The sequence below is a fragment of the Puntigrus tetrazona genome, chromosome 25 (genome assembly GCF_018831695.1).
Source record: "Puntigrus tetrazona isolate hp1 chromosome 25, ASM1883169v1, whole genome shotgun sequence".
In the NCBI taxonomy this organism is placed as follows: domain Eukaryota; kingdom Metazoa; phylum Chordata; class Actinopteri; order Cypriniformes; family Cyprinidae; genus Puntigrus; species Puntigrus tetrazona.
In genome coordinates this window covers 10,272,886-10,292,042 of record NC_056723.1, presented here as the reverse complement: position 1 = coordinate 10,292,042, position 19,157 = coordinate 10,272,886, and the positions used below count along the sequence as shown (strand labels likewise).

Below are 19,157 nucleotides of genomic sequence, written 5' to 3'. Positions count from 1 at the left end.
GAATTTGTTGATCAGCCAAAATTTGTGACCCGAACAGAAAGCAGTTTGTTTTTAAAGTGTCTTCTGTGTGAGCTCTTGACAAATTTCAGGCACAAATACAATATAGATAAAATGACTGAAGCAATCAATGTGGAGAACTTCTATAAATATAAAAATGTATAAAAAAAAAATCTGCTAATGTTACCCTGAGTGTCACAACCAAATTAATTATTCTAATTAATTAAAAACAGTATAAATTAAATTAAATATAAAAAATACCATTTTGTCAATATAAATAACATTTCTGTATAATTATAAAAAAAAAAAAAAAAAAACTAAATACTGTATACACTTCATTCATCTCTCTTAATGGCAGATGTTCATGTCTGGGAAAAGACAGAAATACAATGCTGATATTTCTGAACACTTCCTTCCCCATAAGTGGCGACCCTGACAGATCCTCAAATAAATATTTGAAATAGTCGCATCTGGTTCTCTATCCAAAGGAAGGAGGTCAATGAGGACGCAGCCCACTTGTTTTGACACGTCGCTCGTATGTGATGATGTCAGTAACATTTGACCCTGACCAATAGCCAGCATTTCCTGCAAGCCTCAAGGCATGTGTGTCCGCTCAGATCTGTCAGTGCACACATCCTGTGCACACATCACCCAACGAAGTGGTAGTCATTCAGCACTAATCTACCATTGTTAGCTTAAAAGCCTGGATATCGTTTCCCCAAAACAAAACTGGTAAGCTCTGCTGTGTGTTCAAATCGTGTCATTAAAAAAAGAACAGGAAAGCTTGGCCATTTTATTATATCTTAAGTGGGACTTGAGCAGCAAAACAATAAACAAGCTATATGTCATTCGCAAATAAGCTTAGCAGTCCAATCAAGAGCATGAAAAGGACTTTGTTTATTCTGTTGGTTCATGTAAGGCCAATTTTTCTGACCCTTAAAAGACTTGATCCCTATATTCTTGTTTTCCGTGGGCAACAGTGCTCACTGATGCAAACAATAAAGGAAATCAAGTAGAGTAGTAGGCCTACACGCTTTGTTGCTGGAGGGGCTTATATTGAAATGCAACACTCATAAGAAGCAAAAGAGATGCAAAGGCATATTCATCAGCCATTGTAATTGCCTATTTGCTGTTAAAAAAAACAAATGCAGAAATATGTTTGTGGACATCTGGACACACAAAGAGTGTATAGAGAAGTTACCATGAATAAGTTGCAATAAGAAATATTTTATTCATCATTAATGAATGAGTCTTAGAAAACCCTTCGTACAACACTAGCATATTTAGAATGCGGTTTAGTACAAAGGTTTTTGGTGAATCACCATTAGTTTGTTTTTATGAACCTTTTCTTTAACCATAACTGTTCTTTAACAATAAAATGCAATTCAAAACATGACAAAAAAAATTACAATTCTATATGGAAACTTGCTTCATGTTTACACAGTATTTTTATGGACATTTTTTTAGTATAGCCTACTAACATCTACAAAACACCATAGATTTTTAAGTATGGTGATTTGATGCCTATCCACCTCATTTTTGTGAGACATTTGATTTATTAGATGCTCCCGAAAAAAATAACAAAGTGCAGTAAACAGTGAAAGTATTTGCACTACAAAGAGTGTTTATCATTATCACAACGAATTAAAATAATATGAGTTGAATCATACGAACTCTTCCGTGCTGCTGGTCCAGCAAACCTATCGCTTCTTTCTATCTCAGCGTTCTAAGCTCAGTCGTGTCTATAGCCCTCCTCCTCCCCAGCACCACCTGTCAAAGTCTTCCACGAGGTTCTCTTTTATCATACAGTTTTGGGGTTCAGCAGAGCGTGCGTTCTTTCTTTGCTCTGCAGCATGTTTTCTTCACTGTATTTCTTTTGGTTTTTACATTTATGTTGCTCATTATTAAAATGTGTGTTGCAAACTACTGACTGAAAATCATGTAATGACTGAAATACTAGTTTTCAAAATCAAGCAGCATAACAGGCTAAGAATAACTGGAAGCGACTGACACCGGAAGCCTCGCGCAGTTACAAATAGCTGCACACTCTCTCGCGTTTAAAAAAAGGTGGATAGACTGATTATAAGATCCTACATGTGGGCGCTCACTGAAGCGAACGGTCCGACCAAAACACATCCTTGGCACATGTCTCCCGTTACACACAACCAATTAAGCTGTTGTGGTATGCTTTTTATTTGCTCATCCCCAAATGTTTGAGGTCACAAGGTGGGCGAGTGCATGTGCTTTCAGTACACGAGGCCGCCAGACCACTGCATACCATAGCTGAGCAGCTAAGCAAAAACGTTAACGCCACAAACATGTGCATCCAGAGCTGTTATTAGAGCAAAAGAAGCAATATTCCTATAAAAACACAAACTATCATTACCGACCTGACATGTCATTTAGAAATTATTTGAATAGGTTGAGACAGTCATGCTGTCTCACCCCGGGGCTCTTCTGGCTTGGCACAAATGGTGCTATATTGAGAGACCTCATGTGCCCTATGAGATATCTAGCTGCCACCTCTGGCACATAGTGGACAGATGCAGAGATAGCGTACACTTGAGAAAAGGCTGACCTCAGATGACTGCCTTCGGAGTTAACCTCCATCGACCATGGGAATGAGTCCATGCATTGTTTAGAGAGCAATTGTGGTCTGTCAGATGTTGTTTCTCTAAAACAAAAGGGTGAACTCACAGTAAATAAGTCTCATTTGTAAGCCTGCTTTGAATCAGCAATGATCAATAGGCTGGTTTTGAATCACCCCGGGGCGAAGTGAAACTAAAACAAGATTGAAGTGACTTTAAACTTTGGAGGCAAATCGTTTACATTAGCGGAGGTCCTTACAATTGAGAGCAGCTTACAATTGATATCATTTTCTGCGGCGTCATGGGAAAGTTGTAGGTGATAACGTCAACATGATATAAAAATTCAGCCTAAATGTATGTTATTGATCTTATTGTGAACAATCAGCATGACCTTCTGCTGACAGACTTCTCCAATCATTGTTTCCACTTAAACCCCACCCTTTTCTTTTCTTAACCAATCACCCACTGCACAGAAACAAGACTCCACCCTACATTTCTGTTTTTCAGTAATCTGTTTCCCTCAGAAGTTTGTTTCTGCCATAAATAAAAAGTAAAAAGGTAAATACTTGGTAATTTAAGTCACTTTTTGGTAGTGCTTTATTCTACAATCTTGTTCCTCATGTACATACTATTGTAGTAATTACAGTAACTAGGTTTGAATGATGAATTCAGATTCATTAATTCAAATTCAAACCTGGTCTCCAAACCTAACCCTTGTAGTTACTTCATATTACCAGTACTGTCTTGGATAAGTACATGTAAGTACATGTACTGTAAAATTAATATTTTTTCCCTCACAAACTTGCAAAGCTAAGTAGAAAATTTAGGATTTTAGAAAAATCTTAACTGTCTTTTATTCCCTGCTGGATAAAAACTCAGAATTCAGAGGAAAAAATCTAACTGCAAGATGTTAACTTACAATTCTGAGACAAATGAATTGTGAGAAATAAACAGAATTACTAGAAAAAAATAGTATTGTTTTCTCAAAAATGCTAACTGATTTTAAGCACAGTTCTAGGCAAGAAAATTTTTTTTTGTTTTTTGGAAAAAAGTCAAAATAGATCCATTTTTGGTGGGCCTCAGTTATCTTTAATTTTCTTAAAAACATAACCTTTATTTTGTAGATATTTCAAATCAGCAATATTAGTTTTTTATCAAACCAAGCGTGTACGTTTGGCATTGTCAAATGCTAATTTTAGATTCAGTCAACAAGACTTTTATTTTATTCATACAGTAATAGTAAGATGTCGAAATGCTACAAATCACCAACCTAATAATAAGTAAGGAGTAATAATAAGGTTCACGTTGTGAAAAACTGTGCCAGTTGTATGTGTGACACTGCTCCAGCTGTACTGACATTTCATCCCATCGAGTTCCTAGCATGGTTTGGATGAGGCGCTACAGGCTGGTGAAAACGTTTCTGTCCTGAGGTGACCCACATGATGTTATTTTCAGTCTAAACGTATTTAGCTCTTACCCATGGAGCTCATTCTACTTGGCAGTTGAATTTCTTGCTCATTGGCAGTTTTTCTATTCGTCCCAATAACTAAGGACCTCTGTGTCACTGCAGTAGATAAAAAGACCTGAAATTGTTCATTGTTACACCCTCCTTTTATGGTCCACCATCCATTATTTTTATTTTTATTTTTAAAAATGATTGCACTAAATAGTCAGAGGAAAATACTTTTGCATACTGTGCAATGGGTGCTTATGCAACTGAGTAATTTAATCCTATTAAGCCTTGCAGAGTCTTGAGTAACTCCACAATAATAGTTGTCTCAATCAAAACAAACAGAAATTAATATTTTATTAGAACATCACATAAGGAAATGGTCTAAGCAGATTATAAGAATCCAGTCTGCGTGGTGTAAGTAAAAATTTAAAATGATTTAAAATTGAGTAAAGGACATTGCTCTTAAAGAGCTCAAAGTTTCTCTTGTCTATTGAATGAAAGTGTCACCTTGGGTAGTTTTAAGAGCATGACACAAGCAAAATGTCACATGGATCTGACAAGCATCTGAATTCTGCCCTTTCAATCTTGGCAACTGCACAATCATGCTCTGAAAGAACTGTACCTAAATGCATTTCAAGATGCAAGGTGACTTTGTGCCATATAACATTTCATAAACCTGTCTAAACATGCTAAAACGAGATACAGCAATAATAACTTGTGATATGAGATGATTACTGAAAAGTATAAGATATTATAAACAAAAAAATAATAATTTACAACAAGAGATGATGGAAACCACTCAAATTGTTCTGGGCTAAAATTTTTATCATTCTTTGAGAAAATGTTGTAGTTCTTTTGTAGAACAAGATAGAGATGAGTAAATAATGGTGGAATTATCATTTTTGTGTGAAATATCCATTTAAATTGCTTTAATTGAAATCTATTAATGATTTACCAAAAAATAAAAATAAATAAAATAAATACATAAAAAGTAAAAATACAACCCCAAATATAAACCTCTACAATGCAGTAATAAAATAGAAATTAAATAAAAAGATTAAATTAGATTAAATGAAAGCGACTCTTACACCTTTTTGTGTTGTGAAGGCCATTCTAAAATTGTTCTAAAAATTCATGGCCACTAATTAGTCTGAAAAACTAGCCACAAATATCGCTAGTAAGGTTACTTCCATTTAAGATACTGTCACTTCTTTCCTCTCCTTAGGAATCCTGAGTAGAAACGTCCACACAGATCCATTCCTAGGAAAACCCTTCATCTGCTTACACGGTTTCCACATGTCCCCTGCGATGGCGTACTCCAGAGTTGCGGTACGGTTCAGCGTGAACACAGAGTCTCCTCTCACTACAGAAGTGAACAGTGCTCCTCTGCTGTTCCCATAGTGCCCAGGCATTGATGTCCACTGTCCAGTGGTGATGTTGTAGCAGTCCATCAAACAACGCAGGAAGTCATCTTGAGGACCATTGCGAATAACATAGAGGTTGTCCCTGTGGCCCACCATGCAGTGTCCGTAGCTTTGGTGCTTCAGAAGTGTACTCACCAAAACCCACACATCCTGGTTTCGGATGTATTCGTAGATTTCGTTAGTCTCCATTGGCTTCCACAGACACACAAAAATTCGGCTCATGGCTTTTGTGCATGCGACCCCAGCGACCGGTCGAGGCAGAGGTGCTGCAAAGCTCCACTCCTTTGTGAGAACATTATATATCTCAACCAAGGACATGGTGATTTTTCCAGACTCTCCTCCAATGACATAGAGGCATCCTTCTATACCAGTTAGGGTGAAGTTGTACCTTGGCTGTCTGGGACCTGGCAGCAAACTCCATGTGTTGGTGACGACATCATAACAAAAGCTAGCATCGACAGGTATCTTGTTAACACCGTGCACACCTCCAACAACATAGAGTCGGTTGTCCAAAACAGTCAAACCAGCTAGAGAGGTGCTGGCCTCCATTGGCAAGGCAGTGAGGACCTTCCATTCTTCATCATCCTCATCAAGGTAACATACTGTCCTTGTAGCGGCAAGAGGAAGCTCATCCACAGAACACGTGGAGTGTGAACCCACAGCCACAAATGCACTAGGAACCAGAGCCTCTACATGTTCAATCAGCTCATGAGGAAGTTTCTTCAAGTCCTCTTGCAGGTCACGATACATATTGCGGATGAACTGTGCCGAGCTCTCACAGAGTTCCAACAAGCCATAGGTGGCTGAGGCTTGGTACATAAGCAGGCAGTTGTCAGAGTTGAGAAGATCCCGAAGATGCCTCGCAAGAGGTTCAGCCTGGAAGAAAGCAGCACATTCAACGGCTTCCCAAATCTCTTCTCCATTTAGAATAGGTCTCTCACCACTGGCCACGGCGAGCATGATTATAAAGCCTTGAGCCTTGAGGTTCCTCACGTGAATCTCTTCTTGATGGCACTCTACCATTCCTGATCTGTAAAGAGCCCTGAAGTATTCGCATTCTCTTTGCAGCAGAGACTTGTTTGTTTCAAAGACACTGTCTCCAACTCTTACCTTGACAGTATCCATGTCTCGCAGCCTGCTTGATCATTGGTCCTGTGCTCTTTGTTTATAAATACTCACAGTTGTTTAAAACACAAGACATTTAGTTTTGGTGAGCAATTGTCTACAAAATATCCATCAAAACTCTAACCTTACCCTGGCATTTACACTGAAATGTCCCTCGCGTTTCAGCTAACAAAACTGTCCTCCCTCCAGCTGGCGCATGATGTGCTGGGGTCCGGTTTTGTTACTAAGATAGCACTGCCTATAGATAGTAGCAGTGCCTCATGACAGACATTAAACAGAAATAAGCTTGAGTGAGGAATAACATACTTATTCATAACACATTTAAGGTCAATAATATGAATAGTGCTACATCTGTGATTAATTGTGCTGATTAGTTGTGGCAGTGTCCAATAATTTAGTTCATTCGAGCTGCTTGATCAAGTTTTTGAGGCATTTGAGAAGAGCTTTCTAAGACGCAGCTTGTGCTATATACGTGAAGGACACCTCAAATTGTGTAACATGCAATTGGATATTTAAAGGGAAAGTTTACCCTAAAATAAATTTGCTGTTATTTTACTGCCAAACAAGATTTAGTTGCCTTTTTTCTTCAATATAACAGTAAAGAATTTTTTTTCTCCCTAAAACTGTGGTCCTTGGGATTCTTAAAATGCAAGTCAGTGGCTGCCTGTTTTTAAAAATCTAGGGACACAAAATTAATACCCCTGGCTCCTTAAAAAATATTCAGGTCTTATGAAGTGAAGCAATTGGTATGTGCAAGAAACTGAACATTTATTTAAAACTGTTTGCACCCATCCTTTTAAAAACATTGGATGGACGACAAAATAAATGTAAATCTCTACATAAATCTCACAGATTTTTGCTGAAGGAGTGACATATATCAATGGTGTGCCATATCCATTTTTTCCAAAATGCATATATTTAAAGTGGACTAAGAAAAGCTGAAAAGAAAACATACAGTTTGTTATGGGTCATCAAGTGAGCTGTTTCAATTTGTAGCTGATTTCTACACAGATAGCTAGCTATTTCAATATACACTGAAATGAGTCGCAGAGCTGTTTTAGAAACATTTTTTTTTTTCATTTTATTTAATTTAGTAAAGATAAAAACTGTAAAAACTAATCATATTTACCCATTTTTTGCACATTTTCAATTCAAATCAAATGAGTCATTTGATTTTGCCTCAAGTCTTGTGACTGCATTTACTCCAACGAGTTACTCACATAGTGGTCTAATTTCTGAACACAATTTACAAACTCCTTGCCTTATTTTAAGTACATTTTATTTAGTATTCCATTACCTCCTGTAAGCACGTTGTGGGTACAAGTTACTAAGTTGTTGCCTTGTGCACAAGATGTACTAATTCATTACATTGTTTTAAGTCAAAAATGAGCATGATTTACTAATGTATTACTATCATTTAAATTAATTTACTAATTTATCTCATTTGAGGTAAATTTTAAGCATGATTTTGTAATTCGTTACCTCATTGTACTGTGCACACAATGTACTAATTTGATACCTTGTTATAATTTTTGCCTAATTAATAATCTCGATGTAAAGGTTTAAAACTACAATTTTGGTACTTTGCTATTTTGAGCCCGTCTAAGGGGGATCAGCATTAATGTTTTGTTGAGATTTAGCTCTCTGTCACAGTAGATCAGACGCAGCAGAATACACCCCAACATGGGTCCACTCTCTGCTTTAATAAAAGGTAATTAACCCTCCTGCAGTGCAAGTTATGAGGTAATTGCAGGTCAGTGGTCATACTGAGAGGCTTTCATATCTCTGTGAGAGATCAACCTGGGTTACCCAGAGTGTTCAGATTCATTATCTACACACACCTAGACACAGGGGCTCGGCGGGTGCCCTAATGGCGTTACTATGGAAACCGTACCGTCTGACTCTGCCTTGTCTGTCTTGAACGTCAAGAATTCAACCCCAGTCTGCCTAAACGCTTAGAGCACTAATAGTGTCTGCGTGACTGTTGAACTTTGACACACACACACACACACACACGGGACACAGACTATAGCCACGCTCACGTGTCCTAGTCCTTCACAGCTGCTTGTAATGTGAATTTGCACTTTAAATGGCCGCACGTGATGAGGACAGTGGAAAGGCTTGAACTATGTGACCTTTTTTACTCATTCAACTATTGGTGATGAAAATGATTTATAGGATGAACAAGCCTTGACTGCAAAAGTCACGAGTAGAATCTGGGTCTAAAATTAACCACACATGCTTCAGCTAATGTAAGCTGAATGTATGATAACATATTAGTGAAACAAAGGGAGCAGCTTGATTTCTAACCATAACAAGTGAAAAGGTCAGCATGTGTTTATATTCCCCGTGCTGAGTCATGGTGAGCCATGTGCTGGACCATGTGATCCCTTTGTTTTGATCATGTGATGGCAAATCCAACGGGAGCAGGGCTAGGTAACAGTTTTCGGGCAGGATTGTGTTCAGTGTTGTAACCTCATTGTGTAAGTTAGCTATTATGAAAGCCTGCAGCAAATGTACCGGACAGATCCAGAAAATACCAATTCTGTGGTTTATTTCTCTCAGTGGAGTCACATGTACAAGACTTAAAGTGGTATTTCATACAAAAACCTTGCATTCTTTTATCATTTACTTATATGACTTACATTCTTCTTTGGGACACAAAAGAAGATATTTTGAATAATGTACTGGTTGCACTCATCCATGCAAACTGAAAAGCCATTATATTCAGAAATAAAGTCGCGTAGGTTTGGACCAACAAGTTGGTTATAAGTTTCCTTTTGGAGTGCTTTAAGTGTTGGTAACAGGGAACTATTTATAGAGCTGTGCTACTATGTAATGTTAGGTTTTATCTTTCTCTTTCCCTTACAGCTTGTTTTATCTAATAAATAATAAAGTGAGCAAGGCAACCTAAAGAAAGGGAGCTTGAAATATCTTCTTTGTGTGGGTTACAATAGCTGAGTCAGGCATCTCATTGAATCCTATAATTTTATCTGAGAGCGGAGGAAGTGAATGGAAGAGTAGGAGTGAATTGAAAGAAGTGCGTCTGACTTCTTCAGAGAAAGAGAAAGGTTGAAAAGGTCCAATCGAGCCTGTTGTGCAACCGGCCTGATGTTACACAAGCGCGCTGACTGAAGTACAAAAAAACTGAGATCAAAGAGCGACCAAAAACTCACCTCAATCAAAAACGGATCGATCACAATTAGAAACCACATCTACTACGGCGTGAAAGAAAAAAGCGTACACATCCAAAGAAAGCACAAGCTTAGAACGCTTTAAAAGGAGGTGTGTGGGAGGATATAAAGATAGGAGGTGAAATGCTCTATCAAAAGGAGAGATCGTGTGTTGTTGTTCCCTACCAAAACACATGCTGGGACCTCTGCAGGAACCAAACCACATCAAACCGTTTGATTCCCAGCTGCATAAAGGAGTTCGTGACTTCCACAGCCCACTACAAAGAGGGCAGAATGAATGCTCTGCCAATGGTAAAGAAGATGTGTACATTCAGTCCACGACAGCAAGACCTACAAAGCACATTTGGCAGGGCACTTGAAACATGACGACATGTGTTTCTGGCGTTCCATTTGAGTAACGCTGCCACCTGCTTCTTTCCGCAAGTGACCTCTGAATGCTAAGCTGCCCAAAAACTCAGATCTAGTGCTTCTGGGCTCCTACAAAAGTCAATACAGCAATTGACAGCCTCTGTACATTAGGTCTCTACGGCTAAACATTGTTTATGCAGTGTTCTTCTGAGGGTTGACTGTCTGTTCCTTATTTTGCTCGTTTGTGAAATTACACCCCTTAAACGCTCAAGAGTTAATCATTCTAGCTTTTTAATTAAAGAAACAAAGCGACAATCATGGGCCCTTGATGACTGTGCTAATTTCTCCATTGATTAGCAGAGGAACTAAACAGTGGGTCGCTTTTTAATTGCCATCTGCCTGACTAGCGTTTTGGAGTGACAAGCAGATGACAGTGGGAGATGCCCCCGGGGTCTTCACAGTAGTGGCCAAAAATCTATGCCTGCCTACCTCCCAAAAAATAGTTTCTATACATAAATCACAGACGAAATAGAGATTTTTCAAATATGAAACAACTTACTAAATAAGTATACAAACATTTCCATTATATTGTCAGACCGTAACTCTTAAGATATCGGCCCCCTCTCCCAAAATGTAAATAAATTAATGAAAATGAGCAAAACTTGCTTAAATTAAAGTTCATAATATCAAGTACATTGCCAGAACTTATCTTTCTTTTTGAAATCGTAAAAAGGTATATAAATAAATTACATTAGTGACATAATTACAAAATTTTCACTTTTGTAACAAAATGTCATGTTTTTCTACATTTAAAATAAATTAATACACATAAATACATACACTCAAAATATTGGTGCAGGATTCAGTAAAAACATTGACTCAGAAATTACATGTAAATTTATCAATAATTACAAAGAAATGGCCGGCAACACACACACAAGTATCATGTATGTTGTAAACTCTAATAATCTTACAATCTTACATATAATCTGTGGTTTAAATAATATTGCCACAACATGAGTGTTTAAAAATCGTTTGTTCCCAAATTTTTTATGAACATATTCCACTTTTAGTTGTATTAAATAAATAATAACTAAAAAATCTACCACAAATATCCATACGTGGAAGCTACCATTATTTTGTGTAATAAATAATGAATGTGGAGGTGTGTCAAAATCTGTCTAGCAGAGTAAATGTCTTGGGAAAGTAATAAAACTCGTCTTTGTTTACATGCACACTACTAGTGTCAATAGAATTGATTTCCTCCAAGTCAGGCTGACAACAATTGTTAATTGTACCACTCTGGGGAATTCAAATACGCAATTCATTCATCTTTAAAGAGATTCAGCCCCAATGGCACGCATTAAAAAAACAACAGCGCGTCCCGATACACAGGTTCTCATATATCGTTTACTACCTCTTTTGTTTACTCTCTGTGGCCATATGTTATGTGCATTATAAATATTGAGCTGTCACCACGGTGTAGTGTTTGAGGGGTGGGCTGAGGATGGGGGGTAGAAGCACTCTAGATGTGACTGTCAGATTGATTGACAGTTAAATTAAGGGCTAAAACAAAAGAATCAGCGACTCTCAGAGCATTTAATGCGAGGTGTCAGATGCTACAGACCACTGAGCATCAGTGTGTGAAAGAGCATTTTCATTGGCTGGTGTAAGTCATGTCAGTTGAAGAGGGGAGTCAATAAAAAAAACGTTCAGGATTGATTAATCTCTATGATGTAACATAAAAAGAAAAGCTGTGTTATTTGTTGCAAGATAAGACAATTATTCGGTAGGATGTTTTTGTAAACATTATTGAAATAAGTCTCTTATACTCATCTAAGAAGCATTTTTTTTCACCAAATAGAAAATTTAAAACATATCTTCTATTTGAATACATTTTTTAATGTAATTTATTTCTGTGATGTAAAAGCTAAATCTTCAGCATTATTAGTTACATGATCCACCAGAAATCATTCTAATATGATGACATCTGTAGAAACGTATTATGATTCTGACTGATATCAGATAGCCGGTAATTACAACACAAATTCCGGAAATGTTGGGACGTTTTTTTCCCCCAGATTTTAATGAAATGAAAACTAAAATCACATGAGCCAAAATTGTATTCACGATAGAACATAGAGAACATAAAACTGAGAAATTTTCCACTTAAATACACTAAATGAGCTCATATCAAAATTCTTCGGGCCCTCAGACAATTCTATCAATGACATTACTAAATGGGCCCAGGAATGCTTCCAGAAGTTAAATTTTTATTTTATTTAAATTTAAAAATGTCCCAAACTTTCCAGAATTCAGGTTGCATTGTTATGATGCTATGGTCAGTAACCGATAAAGAGCCGACATCAAAATTCTATACTATTTAGTCCAACTAAATAAAAATGTTTTGATACAGATATTGTGCAACAATAATAGATTTCATAATAAAAAAAAAACAAAACTCATCACTCTCAAAACTTGTATTTCTAATATGTTGCTGTACAATGGTTTATCTTTAGATCATCTCCTAGAAGTTGCATACAATGCATGTTTCCCCCCCCCTTGCTCTCTTCATCCTTACATACATCCATCCTTCTAGGGCAAGAGATAAAAGAAAGTGTGCTCGGAGTGGAACAGTGTTATAAGAGCAGACCGAGCTTTCTTTTGGGAGAGCTCAGAGTGACCTACATTCCTCAGCCCCCAGTCATAACACTGCAGGGTCATGTGACTACTGCCCTCAGTCAAAACAATAACATGAGGAGCAGCGGCTAAGGCTGGGGGCGGGGCTCCAGGATGCTTGCGTGCAGCAGAGACTTTGATGTCCTAACTCTTTGCAGGTGCTGAGAGAAGATGGCTGGGTGATAAACTCTCTCTTTACTTGGCAACCGCAAAAACACAACTGCTTCTTATTTTGGGGCAAAAACTAGCAAACGTCAGACAGGAAACTTTAAAGCGAACATTTTTTGGTGTCACGTTCTCATGACTCGACAGATTTCCCCATTACAGTTGGGTTGATGAAATTTATATGACACTGTTAAAGCAGCAGGGACCAAAGGAGATCTTAAAGGAACGCTTTACCATTTACTCACTCTAATGTCCAAGTTGTGTGGAACACAAAATAATATCGAGTATGTTAATGCAGCTCTTTTAAAGCGTGTCGTTTTTTAGTGGTGTATTTCAGAAGATAACAGAACAAAGAATATTAACAGATAACAGAATGACAGAATTAAGTATAAGTAATCTCTTATGACTACATGCAATTAAATTTTTAAGTGTTATCACATTTTAAAATAATGTTTTTTTATTAATATATTTTACATTTTAATTGATTCCTTTGATCAAATGTGAATTTTCTGCATCATTACTACAGTCTTAAGCTTCACATGATCCTTCAGATATTCTTCTAATATGGCGATTTGCTGCTTACAAAACATTTCTGATTATTATCAGTGTTAAAAACAGTTATGTAGCTTCAGATTTAGGTGGGAATTTTTACATTCTTAGATAAAGTTTCTTAACACTCTGTTATTTTTTGTTCAATTTATGCATCATCACTGAATTAAAAAACCTTACTTTTATTACTTATGCACGGTATTATATTAATTAATTATATTTATTTATTTATTTATTTATTTACTTCAAGGATCAAACGCTTCAAACAGTGCATTACTGGTATAACAAATGAATTGCTTTACTGTGGTGGATACCAAGCTGACTCAAGTTTCCTCATAAAGTCTTGATAATTCTCAGCTCTTTCTAAAACAGGTATTTGGATTGCACTGACAGAAAATCACAGCTCAACATGTTTCAAGGTCCAAGTGACACCATTTGCATTTTGCTTGTCTTGTGTTTGCCAACTGGCATTGGTAGGCCGTTATGGATGATGCACTCTCACAAAAAAAAGTGCCAGTATTTGGTAGAAATCAGAATGTGTGCTCACAGAAAGCTGTCTGACCTTGTGCTGACCTCTGATGTGACAAAAGGAAGTATAGGCACAGGTTGACCCTCTATAAGGTTTAATTACATTCATGCTTTAGGTGTAATACGCTGTAATGCTGCACTCTAGCATATTGTCTATTTGTTATCCTGCGATTCCCACCCATATGTCATCTGATTGGACTGTTTTCCTAGAATGCTTTAATCCATAGAGATTAAAAACCCTAATTTAATGCTCCCAGCCCACCTGTTTAAAGTGCATGCCTTTCATTTTTAGTGTGTAGTCTGATTTCTCAGTTTCTGGGAAACAAAAATGTTCCTTGAATTATGTCCTCCTGAAGTTATTCTGGTCACAGTGACTACAAAAAAAACATGAATGCATAATACAATAAATACATCTATTAAACAATTTTTAGATATATACATAGATATTAATCATGCCTGAATAATGCAATGGCTTTTAATCATCTGCATTTGGGGAGTTTTCTGAACAAATATTGGAACGCATTATGCCATTATGTGATTAATTTCATTAATTGTCATATATTAATTGAAACACATAATTAAGTATGCTTTTTATATAAATTGAGAGCTTTAGTTTCTATAAATGAATACAAATTGTCTCACTATATACATTTCAAAACAATATAAACAATTTTTATTTATTATAATATACATTATTTGGGAGAAATAATAATTATGATTCATTTCTTTAATTAATGGAATAAGCCAATCAATTAACACAATTTACAAAATGTGTATTTACATGTTTTAATTGTTGTACAGCTCTAGTTTTTATAAATAAATAAAAAAAACTAGTCAAACGGTTTATATTTTAGAATTATATGAAAAAAGAAGCTATATAGCATTTCAATAATTAATGGACTCAGTTAATTAACTGACACATAATTTAATTGCATGCTTTAAATTACTGATAGATCCAAACAAATAACAAAACTCATCCAACAATACTTTTTTCAAAACTATATAGTCAGATGTGCAACCCAAATTCCAAAAATGTTTAGTATAAAATAAAACTAAAAACTTTCAAATCACACAAGACAATACGTTATTCACAATAGAACATAGAGAACATAAATGTTTAAATTGAGAAGATTTAACACTTTTATCCATGCACTAAATTAGCTCATTTCACATTTGATGCCTGCTACAGCTCTTGAAAATGTTGGCCCAGGGGCAACAAGGGGCTGAAAAAGACATTTTGAAAAGATTCACCTGGGAGAGCATCTAGCAACTAAGTTAATTGACATCAGGTCTGTAATGTGATTAGCTATAAAAGGGATGTCTTAAACCCCTGTCAAACTGCACTTTGGTCCCGGAAATTTGCCAGAGTGCCTTCTGTGTGAACGCAAACATGTCCTGTGATTAATACCAAGATCTTTTCTGGGTTGGGGACCTAGTAACATTGCTGCGTTCAGTCCCGGAACGAGCTCTGTGTGAACCAAAGCCAAAAGTAATACTAATACTAATTATAGTGGTGATGCACGTTTTTGCGTGACTACCGATTGTTTCGAGTAAAGATCAATGTTTACCATTAAATAATATGTATCTGTATATAATCTGTAATCTGTAATAAAGCAGCTATCCATGCTGAAGATGGGATCGTCACATCGTAATGTCACCGGGATCTTAATGGGATTTGTGAGAATGCACAGTGTGAATGAACACCAATCTTTAAAAGAGTGCGTAAAAAGATTATGGAATACCTTAAAAACAATGTTCCTCAACATCAAATTGCAAAGGCTTTGCAAATCTCATCAGTGCATCAATCATCTACAGTCCATAACGGCATTAACGGATTCAGAGAAACTGAAGAAATCTTTGCATAAGGGACAAGGCCAAAGATCTTCGTGGTCCTCAGACAACACTGCATCTGTCATCGGCATGATTCTGTCATTGACATTACTAAATAGGCCCAGGGATATTTCCAGTAACCACTGTCGATGAACACAATCCGCCATTAGCTGATGACTAACTAAAGCTCGATCATACAAAACGGAAGCCGTTTGTGAACATGGTCCAGAAACACCATTGTGATCGTGGGCCAAGGCAGATTAACAATGGACTGTTTCAAAGGGAAAAAGTGTTCTATGGTCAGAGAAGATGCTAAGTCTAAAATTGACATTCTTGTTAGAAATCATGGACATCCCGTCCTCTGGGCTAAAGAGACCTTCCAGCGTATCATCGGAGTTCAGTTCAAAAGCCAGCCTCTCTGATTGTATGGGGTGTGCAAGTGCACACAATATGGGCAGTCTGCATGTTTTGGAAAGCACTGTGAATGCTAAAAGATATATAAAGGTTTTAGAGCAACATTTGCTCAGATTCCAGGTGAAGGTCTAGTGTATTTCAGCAGGACTATGTAAAAACCACATACTGCAGCTATTACAACAGCATGGCTTCGTAGTAGAAGAGTCCGGTGCTGAATTGGCCTGCAGTCCAGATCTTTTACCACGTGTGCATCATTAAACAAAAAATACATCAAAGATGACCACAAACTTCAGCAGCGGCAAACCTATATCAGGCAAGAATGGGACCAAATTCTAACACCATAAACTCATAACCTCGATGTCTTCAAGCTGTTTTTAAAAAAGTAGAACACAATATTGGCTCATGTTATTTGAAATTCAAGTTTTTTATTCGGATTTAAAGAACGTCTGAAATTAGTAACATTATGGTTTTGAAGAGTCAAGGACGCCGTGTGGTTTGGAATGGGTGCATTTCAACTAATACATGTAATGATGATTTCATTCTTCCTATCTTTGAATGTGCTTTGGATTTGACCATATGTTCCAGATCACTGAAAAGGTAAGTGATTGTCTAGCCCTGCCCTCCAGATAACCTCTGAAGAGGATTCAGAACTGTGCACTGTAAGCCCCTCTTGTCAGCGAAAACAGCGAGGGTCTGTGATCAGTCCGATTAGACGTGTAAAGCGGCATAAAGCCACTTTTGCTACAGGTTATCACATTCTCTTCAGGAATACGGCAGACAGGGGCCATGACGACAGAGAATAGGCCACTGCCGTTGAGACATCTGAACCGAGTTTAACCTGGCATGACAGACACGCTAGGATGTTAGGAATAATCAAGTGTGAATTTAAACTCATACACTGTGGGTCCGTGGAAGCTTTTTGTTCATTTGGACACATGTTCTTTGGCCTTACTTCAGGTACCTGCTGAAAAGCTTGAGGGATTTCCCTCCTGATTGCTCCGGTGTGTCTCATAAAAGCTCCCCAAAGCCTTGATGATCTTCTCAGGTATGACCTAATGAATCTGGCACGAGATGAAAGCGAGGTTATGCTCTTTTTTTTTCCCGGGAGAGTGTGGGAGAAGAATGACATGTAAGAGGAGAACGATCGTCGCACATTCACTGTCAGATGTAAGATGTTCAGCCATGCCTCGTTACGTTTTAGTCTTAGCAGCCATTTCAAGTCCTTTAAGTAAAGTGCAGTCGGAATTTATGAGTAATTGCACATTTTATTAATCTCTGTCTGAGATGTAGTTATTATTTTTGAGACGGCTATGCAAAGGCTAGGCTAGGTTTGAGATCAGTGTCTAATGGGTCTGGGGCACACGGCTGGAAATGAAGGGAGTCTTGTTTGCAGGGGTCGTCTTATCATATGAATTTTCATAACAACGTTCATCCTCTATCACAGCAGGGGATCACTGTTTACCTTGTCTGCCTTGTCTTTGAGACATCCTGTCTGTGTACTTCCATCAGCCTCTTTCCAAATTACCTCCTTAGATGAGCGAAATGATGAGGATTGATCTGGACAAAGAGATAATCCCAGAAAATAAATCTGAAAAGCTCCAGTCATATGCTTCATGTAATGATCTGTCCGCTTATTTTATGTAGACTGCCGTATAATCTTATACCGTATATCCAGAGAGTAGTAAATAATGTATGATGTTACAGCATGCGTTTGGACTATATGATCATTCATTTTAAATCACACAACTGAAACCTGATGATGTACACAACAGAGTCTACCTCGTGGATTTCAATGCCCTCACCAGATGCCTATAGCAAATGTAGAGCAGAACTGTATGACTTGAATTATTAATTTATTATACACAGACACAACAATTACAGCTTCACACACACAATAATCATTTTTGTAATGTCTTTAAAGACATGTTGTCTGCTAATAAAAACCAAATAAATAAATTTGTACTATTTAAAACTGTTAATTATCATGTTATTATTACTGTTATGTTTTATAGTGCAAGTTATTCTTGTCATTTCAAAGCTGACTTTTCAGCATCATTACTCCAGGCACATGATCCTTCAGAAATCATTCTAATATTATGATTTGTTGCTCAAAAACATTCATCATCATCATGTTAAAAACAGTAGTATTTTTTACGGGTTCTTTTGACGAATGTAAAGTTCAGAAGAACAGCATTTATCTAAAAATAGAAGTCTTTTGTAACATTATAAATGTCTGTATTATCACTTTAAAGCATCCTTGTTAGATAAAAGCATTATCTATAAATAAATAATACATAAATTAAATAAGAAATAAGAAAAAAATTAACCCCCTCTCTCTATTAAAAGCTTTTGAATGGTATAGCTAGTTATTTAAGATAAATGCTGATCTTTGGATATTTTTTTCTTCATTCTGTTCATCTTAGCATGTTCATCGGTTCATCAATTATACATAATTGCAATATGTTTTCTTTAACTGTATGTTTTGTAAATGTATCAGCGTTATAATTGTGACACGTTAGTTGCTAAAACCGCATTATTAATATTATTAGACAGGCACAACCCAGCAATATCACTCCAATTAGTCACAGCGCAATTATATAAACTGTGCAACGTGGTTGGTCTTGTTATATAGCCTAATCGCAAATCTCTCAGACGAGGTATCCATGGGCGTCTCGCACTATTCACCAAAGCAATATTTATCACTGCTGATGAATGCTCGCTCGTTCACGGTGTAATGCTACACTTTATCGCCTCGTGTTTTTTTTCTTCTCGAAACGCTGAAGAATCTTGAGAAGTGCGCTTGTTTTTGATTTGATAGTAGTGCGTCTGTCCGTCGCGGAGGGATCTGTGCAACGCGCCCAGC

The 19,157-nt window shown here is 37.0% G+C and overlaps 1 protein-coding gene across 1 annotated transcript; it reads right to left on the bottom strand.

The window, feature by feature from the left end:
* Positions 1–5,048: 5,048 nt before the first annotated feature.
* On the bottom strand, positions 5,049–7,112 carry kbtbd13b (kelch repeat and BTB domain containing 13b). The gene has a single exon (XM_043227504.1). The coding sequence runs from the start codon at positions 6,585–6,587 to the stop codon at positions 5,232–5,234; it is 1,356 nt and encodes a 451-aa protein (XP_043083439.1). The 5' UTR covers positions 6,588–7,112; the 3' UTR covers positions 5,049–5,231.
* Positions 7,113–19,157: the final 12,045 nt, after the last annotated feature.